The sequence below is a fragment of the Leiobunum rupestre genome, chromosome 9 (genome assembly GCF_980474605.1).
Source record: "Leiobunum rupestre chromosome 9, qqLeiRupe1.1.hap1, whole genome shotgun sequence".
Lineage (NCBI taxonomy): Eukaryota > Metazoa > Arthropoda > Arachnida > Opiliones > Sclerosomatidae > Leiobunum > Leiobunum rupestre.
This window is the reverse complement of record NC_143392.1, coordinates 47782533-47790429: the sequence shown is the minus strand read 5'-3', so window position 1 is coordinate 47790429 and position 7897 is coordinate 47782533. Positions and strand designations below refer to the sequence as shown.

The window sequence follows — 7897 nt, the reverse complement described above, 5'->3', positions numbered from 1 at the left end:
CCATACAGGTTTTTTTTGGCTTATGAAAACGATTTTGAAAGTTTAATAATATCTAGCATAATATGATAAATATCAGACCTTAAGTTTTAATTATTGAGGGCCACTGGCCCAGACAGGGGGGGAGGATAAGAAAAATAGGTAAGGAAAATTACTGTGTAACTCTAGATTTCGCTCTATGATAGAAAACAGCGTTATTATTTTCTACAAATTTACGCGAATTTTTTCATAGTTATTTTATTTTTTGGGGAACCCTGGTGGCCCGCAACCCCTGTTCGACTTCCAAGTCGGCTAGATATCACAAGATAACAGAGATATAGGAGAAAACATTTAGGGTGTCAAGGCGTACTTTAAAAAAAAACCGCGTATGCTGTATTCGACACGGGTCGAATGTGTGTTTATCGCTTTCAACGTATGACCAGAAGTAACAAATAAGTTTGACAGAGTGAAACTACGCTATGTAAGCTTATTTCAACTATTAGAATAAAAGTACTCTTTTGACCAATACATAATAAGTGAAACCTTATTGCGTTTCAAAAGGAGAGTGGCCCTGAAAAGGGCCGTTTTTATATTTTGATTAATCTGATGATTAATCAACAAGCTTATTCTCCAAATTAATTGACGCCTTCCGTCTTTGGTGCATTTATGCAAGAACAGCCCGTTAAGACTTTTCTTAGAACTCTGTTCGCTTCGTTTAGCTCCTTCTTGTAACTCTTGAGTTTGTCTCGCAACTCGCTCTTCTCTATTGAAGCCTCAATTAATTTGGCGTCCTTGTTCTCAATTTCTCTTTCCATGCGGGCGAATTTTGACGAATTCCACAGATCTTCCTCTTCGAGTCGTCCTGCAAATTCAAATTACGAAATAGATAAACCTAAACCTATATATTAATACTAATTAATGAGTTGTCCATACGTTTCAGAGAACGGTTTTCCGATTGAAGATGAAGCCATTCCACCAATCGGTCAGATTCAGAATCGGAACGCTCTATAATAATAATAAAAAAAAACATGGTACGATCATGATACAGCGGTTGTCCATTCCTGTGTGACAATTAAAAAATGTAAGAAATTAATAATAGTACCTGGAGGTTGGCGCTTGTCACGCTTGACGGGCGAAATGACCGAAAGACCAGCCGTTTTCTGTGCTGCGTCGCACAAGTTTTGCGTGTCGTCCGGGCCATATCCTGGCCAATCTTGCGACTATGGAAATGGAATTGGCTCGTCCAAAAACTCTTGGGTGTCTGGGAGAGAGCTCATATCGAAACAGTCGAAACCAAATCGTAAAAAGAAGACTTCTCCGGACTACCAAGTCGAGACCGGTGGGGTTTTAAGAGCGGGATACTATGGGGCAAAGACTATATATACGCTTCGCTTACTAGACAGGCGTGTACCTAGGAAAAACCTATTAACACCTCTGTAGCACTGTAAAAGCTGGGTTATATCTGGACCCGCGGCTAGAGGCGCCACTAGTAACACAGCTCAAGCTAGGGGAAATTTTGACCAGCGTCGAGATGGAGCCACAATCGGTATAGAACACGCCTGTCTAGTAAGCGAAGCGTATATATAGTCTTTGCTATGGGGTTCCGTTGATTATCCCCCCCCCCCCCCCCACAATTTGGCCGGGTTGAGAACGGGATAAGAAGTGGCTTAAGAAAAGTGAAAGTTTCGGCCACAGGTGACAGCCAGACTTTGCGTCTCCAAGCGCATTATCACTAAGAAAGGGGCAACTCGGTATCGAGATGGGTTTTTCTATTATTGTTAGTATCTCGATATTTGCGGAATGTAAGAGACTAGCGCAACCCACTTCCTCCCTCCGTAACTTTGGACGCGTTAATTTTTGCATTCAAAACTCGGCATCAGATTGTCGCCACTCAGTCGCCAGGTCCCAAAATTTTACCTCCGCGCGCCTTCCACCGTGTGTTTGGTCAAGCTAAAATGACAAAATAGAGAAACACGCCTACCGTAGGACTGAAAACCCCTATTTGAGAAAAACCTGTTTTAAGTTCGAAATCTAGCATAATAACAATGATAATCTAATAATGAAAATTGATCAAAATCGAGTGAAAATATATATTTAAAATTTTGTACTGAGTCACCTTAATTTGAAATCACTCGAGGATTCTTATTTTGAATTTCTTTCAATAGTCACGTATCTCGACTTACTTGACTTTTGCTCTCAGGTAGCGATTTTATTATTTAGCTCTTTCTATAAAATAAAATATACGCATACAGGTATAAAAAGTGTTATTTGCCGGAGCGCGCGCTTCCTAATATTTCCGTGTACAGGGTCTCGTGCGTTTTCGCGCGTGCTCTCTAACTTTAACTGCACGATGAATCAAATTGTTCAATTCTATGGCGTACCGTCCGTATAAAAAAATTCCGTTAGTAGAATCCCATGGTTCAATAGGGGTTTTTTTTTGTTTTCGTCCACGGAATTAGTAGCATCATAGTGGCACCAAGAATTTTTATGCAAGCCTAAACTCTATGTTGGGTAAAGCGACCAATGAGATAACTCGTAGTAGTTCTTTTAATTTTTTGTAATTATCTACGAAACGTAAAGCAACGAAACTTTATATTCGGGTATTTTAAACGTAATTTCTTCGTTTAAAAGTAATATTAAGGCGGTAACGAATAATTTGCAACTTACTCTTTAAGTTAAAACGCAAAAGGAAACGTTTGTTGCGAAGAAACGCCAGTTTCTCCAAATCTAAAAATATACGTACAGATTTCAATAAGCCTACTTCGAATCATGATCAAAAACATTTAAATAAGCTTACGTTATAATAGATGCGTTTTAACATTTGCTGCGTTAATTTATTTAAAAAAATTATAAGCTTAAGTAAAAACGCAAAATGAAACGTTCGTTGCTAGGGAATCGCCTATTATTTGAGTATAGCCATAAGCAACATATTAACGATAAGTATGACACTTCCTATTGTTATTGCTTTATTTTCTAACCGAACCTTTTTTCGGCACTGATACTCTCTTCAAGCGGCGATTTGGACTTGCAACTTACCGTCCTTAGTAAAAACTCTTCAATTAAAATTTGGGCCTAATATCGGAGAGCAAGTTCTAGAATCGCGAGAGGCTTTGGCTTTGTTTTGAAGCCCGCGTGTGAATCATGTGTGCTAAATACATGCTTTTTTATCATTGAAGCCTAATATTCCGCCTATCTATCTGAAACCAGGTATGTCGGTTTAGGCGGAAGTCTCGCGTACTTTAGACCACATAAGTTTCATTGTAAATCTAATTGTCATACATATCCTTATTATGTTACTTATGCTATAGCACAAGACTAAAGCCTCGAAAATTATCACCTCTTTTTTCCCGTGAATGAGATTTACGTAAAATTCAACGTAAAATTACATATTTCTTTTATTTATTTATTTTTATTTATATATTTATTTATTTTTATTTATTTATTAATTTATTTTTATTTATTTATTTATTTATTTATTTATTTATTTATTTATATAAGTAAAATAGATACAAATAGCCACAGAACGGGCTTGAATACTATACTCTTAGGGTAGCATATAATACTGCAGTGTTTCCATTATCACGTATACGTAATATGAGAAGTACTGCATTATTATATGCTACCCCAAGAGTATATTAGTCCTATTAGCCGTATTATAAATAATTTTAATACATATGGTATTATTTTTAAGTGTACATTTTTGAGACATAAGAAAATATCACTGTGTTATAATTTATTGGTTTATTTGTAAACGGTTTTATTGCATATTAAACTTTATTATATTATAATCTATGAAGGTTCCTTCTCCAATATGTCCATAGAGCTAAACCGGAAAGTGAAAAATCCCACCAAGATGACGTCCCTAAAACAATTATGTATTTAATTAGCATGATTATAGTCCCTGATATCTTATTCCCGAATAATTAGCTTTATGACTATCACATGTCACTCTTATGGGTATTATGTACCTTTTGCTTAACGTTGCTGAAGAGAAGAAAAATAGAAAAAATAAATGAAATTAGATTAGAGATCGGCGGAGCAGATAAATTAACTGGAAAAATTTCAATTAATGATAAAAATTGCGGTTAACCGTTTATCCATGGATATTATCCATGGACAAAAACGACTTAATATGGGAAAAAGCCAAAAATAACTGATTATTTTTTGGATAATTTTTGTTAATGGATATTATCCAAACAAACGGTTAATTGTTATCCAAACGCCGACCTCTAAATTAGATACACAATTTAACTACCCTCAATTTAATGGTCTTTTAGATTCGGATTTCATTAGTATCTTATATCACAAACAACAAAATGTGTATTGAAATAAATAATTCCACTGCGCATATTAAGTCATAAATATAGTATAAATATATAAATTTTAAGTTTTTCCAAGTTGTTCGGCTAAACTCCAGGCGTCTCTATGTTTGGCTTTCGGAAAGCTGGAGTCTCCAGCTTCACGAAAGCCAGACATAGAGACGCTTAGATAATTTTTGTACAAGAAAGTGGGAAACGAGTGCATTCATTCCGATAATCCTAACTCAATTCCCCCGCTGTGTTGTATCTTGTCATTAAAGCGAAGGGGATTAGGCAGCCCTACAGAAGGGGGCAGTATAGTCTTTTTAGCTTGACCAAATTGGCGCACCGAAATATTTTGGGTCCCGGCGACGACCATGCGGCGACGCTCCGTCGCCCGAGCCCCAAATTTTGGTATAAAAGGGGAACCTCACCAGGAATGGTCCACAGTTTCTAGTCGATCTCTCTGTTTGTATTAGGTGTTCCACTGCTTTTCCCAAGTTTATTCTTAAGCCGTTTTATTAGTTTATTTTCATTCGGTTTCCGCATCAAGATTTCTTCGGAGACCAAAATGTAAGTATTTCGAATTTATTATATTATTTTCTCTTTGTTAGGTTAGCCCAAAGATAGATTTTCTTCCACTGATGCTTTAACAAAATTTATCAGTGAAGATCTTACTGTATTTAGATATTAAAAACTAGATTGTTATTGCTTTTTTCCCGCGTTTTAGAACTTTAATCATCCCGCTTTTAACACGCTTTAATCTGCAAATTATAGGTCTTTGAATAGTAGCGTTGTGACTCCTGAGGTGGGTGTTAGTCGTAAGGGTCGAAAGCGACCATCGAAACACTTGCCCCGAGTACTTGTTCGAGATGTCACCATGGTGGCTAAATTTGATAAAGGGCAATATGGAAGAAAACAAATCCATTTACATTTTTCCTATCTGGGAAATATAGCCGAAGCCGATGGCTTGACCCCTTCGATATCTGTTGTCGGGCTCTGTAACGTTTGTAGTAAAGAAATTGTAGGGGACACCAGTAGCCCATCAAACCTAGAAAGGCACTCTGTAAGTATAAATGATTTCACCCGTGAATATTATTTATTCTTCATAATTTTTCCATTATTTTTGTTTATAAGATATTTGTGCACGGGATCACTTTGTTGGAGAAATTCGCCGAAAACGATCTGGCCATCGATGTGTTGGGTGAAGGGTCAAATACTTTTACGGCTAAAAAAACAAAAATTGATCCAGTCGCGAGAAAGGCCACGCAAGCGCTTTTCAAGCGCCTGTTGGTAAACATGGTTGCGGTCGACGGCTTACCCTTTAGCGTCGTGGACGGGAACGGATTTCGCAAGGTCCTGGAATTCGCGAATCCCAACCTGGAAATGTATAGTCGCAGAACCGTGACTACTGAACTATCACGCATAGTTCACGAAGAACTAAAACCAAAAATCATGGTAGATAGCTTTTTCTATACTTGTCTTAAAAGTCAACTCTTATCGCCCGCTTCTTTTCAGTTGTTACAGATTTTAATAAAGGTTGTATTTCAGACAATTCTAGGCAAATTGAAGGGTGGGAACCTTCATTTGACGCTAGATATTTGGTCCAGCCGACGCCAGCAATCGGTTATCGGAGTCCGCGCTCAATTTATTGATGCGGACTTCAATTTCCGTAACCTTTTGCTGGCGTTTTCGCATTTCCCGGGCGCCCATACCGGATCCGCGATCCTCGAAAAAATTAAGGCAATCTTAGCCGAATTTGGGTTGTCGCCATCTTCCGTAAGATATACTAATCCTTACATATTCCATACAGTCACAACGAGATAATATTTATTTTATTTTCATAATTTTCAGATATCTTGCGTTTGCGCTGACAACGCGTCAAATATATCCAAGGCGATGAATATGATGAATGTGGTGGCAGAGCCCTGGGAGACCGAATTGGAGTCGCCATGCGCAACTCCTTCCGATGTTTCATCCTCCACCATCGACTGTCCCGATTCCGATTTGGAGTCGTCACTTTCGGAAAACGAGAGTTTCGTCTTGGACGACGGTAAGTTTCATTTTCCACTAAGAAGTAGATGTAGAGGACTCGACTCATTTAATACTTTTTCTTTCGTTAATAGGATGGGATACCTTCAATCAAATGTTGATTCACCCGACCACTCCGTCGGATGATGGATCTCCGTCGAGCCAGGAGTCTTGGACTAGTGATACTGATAATATCCCGATCCTCCACGATACATGGTCCCGCAAAAGGTGCGTTTGTCACTCGCTCCAGCTAGTGGTCAACAATTCCGTAAAACAAATTGTAAGAGCCGAAACAATGATAAAGCGGGTGAATGACTGGGTGACGTTCCTCCATCGCTCTACCAAGTGGAGTGAAGTTTTTCGGGGAAAGTCACCCGGTGGCCTTGATGTAAAGACCATTGGGGTGACACGATGGAACTCCATATATTCCGCCATGGAACGTCTTGTTCAAGTAAGCGTAATCGTAAATAAAAAGGTGTGGCGAGTATAAAAATAATAAAACAAATTTATAGGACGGAATGCTATCGGCACTCAAGGCCACTTTCATAGAAGCGGGTGCGTTTGAAGGCCAGTTGCCAAGTGAAGACCATCTCTATCAGATGAAAGAGTTGATGCGTTTGATGAAACCCATCAAGGTGGCAACTGACCGCTTCCAGAAGCGGGAGGCCGTTGCCCACCTGGTCATCGGCTCGCTTCTGGAAGTGTATGACCAAATATCCGCAGCACGAGCGCCCTATTTTAAAGAGCTGCAAGAAGAATTGCTATCGCGATTAAAATCGCGTTTTTTTGAGGAGATCGTGGATCCAGAGTACGTGGTGGCTGCCGTACTTGACCCTCGAGGGAAAACCGCTCTATTTCCTTGTAAGATAATTTAAAAATTTATTTTTCCAAAACTAATTTAATACATGAAAAATTTGTTTTTTTTTACAGCATCGTTTCCCGTCATGAATGTATCGGAGACGTTGGAAGGAGGGGCGATCTTCCGGTCGCTATCGGAAAGTGACGCAATCCGAAATCTACAGGAGTTTGCAGCTCGAATTCCTGCAGCCGATGGACGTCGTGACGAGGAGGTGGGACGGGAGAATTTGCCAGGGCTTTGGTCAAGGGTTCGGTCCGTCCGGACAGCCGAAATGCCGTCAAGCAGCGTTCAGGAGAATAGTTTTGGACGTGAGATAGCCCAGTATTTAGCAGAGCCTTTACAGCCCCTAGACTGTGACGTAGTTCTATTTTGGCGGAGTTACCAAAATAAATTTCCAATTTTGGCCGAACTGGCCAGAAGGATATTAAGTATACCGGCAGCAAGCGCCGATGTTGAGAGGACATTCTCTATAGCAGGAGCGATTCTGCGCTATAGGAGAAGCCGCATAACATTATTCAATGTGGCCAATCTCCTCACATTCAGGGAGTGGGTACTGTTGAAAAATTAAGATATCTGTAAGTGTTGGTAAATGAGTACATCATAAATCATCGTGGTATTAAGATTATCATTCTTACCTTTATAGGTGAAGGTGTGGAGAGAAAAAAAGGCCCTTCTCAGGGCCAAAACAAAAACGGCCCTTTTCAGGGCCATTCTCATTTTGAAAAAAGGTTAA

The 7897-nt window shown here is 39.2% G+C and overlaps 1 protein-coding gene across 1 annotated transcript; it reads left to right on the top strand.

Moving 5' to 3' along the window:
• The first annotated feature begins 5154 nt into the window (after window positions 1–5154).
• LOC149928565 (uncharacterized) lies at window positions 5155–7897 on the top strand. Its single transcript, XM_090157921.1, has 8 exons — window positions 5155–5340; window positions 5412–5732; window positions 5793–6053; window positions 6129–6327; window positions 6401–6756; window positions 6818–7166; window positions 7236–7714; window positions 7808–7897. Exons 1-8 carry the CDS (start codon window positions 5155–5157, stop codon window positions 7895–7897), a joined length of 2241 nt encoding a protein of 746 aa, XP_090014047.1.

Coding starts and splice junctions, on each gene's coding strand:
- LOC149928565 (XM_090157921.1), top strand. CDS start 5,155: ATGGTGGCTAAATTTGATAAAGGGCAATATGGAAGAAAACAAATCCAT. Junction 6,328..6,400: donor GAGTTTCGTCTTGGACGACG/GTAAGTTTCATT, acceptor TTTCGTTAATAG/GATGGGATACCTTCAATCAA. Junction 7,715..7,807: donor TCCTCACATTCAGGGAGTGG/GTACTGTTGAAA, acceptor TTACCTTTATAG/GTGAAGGTGTGGAGAGAAAA.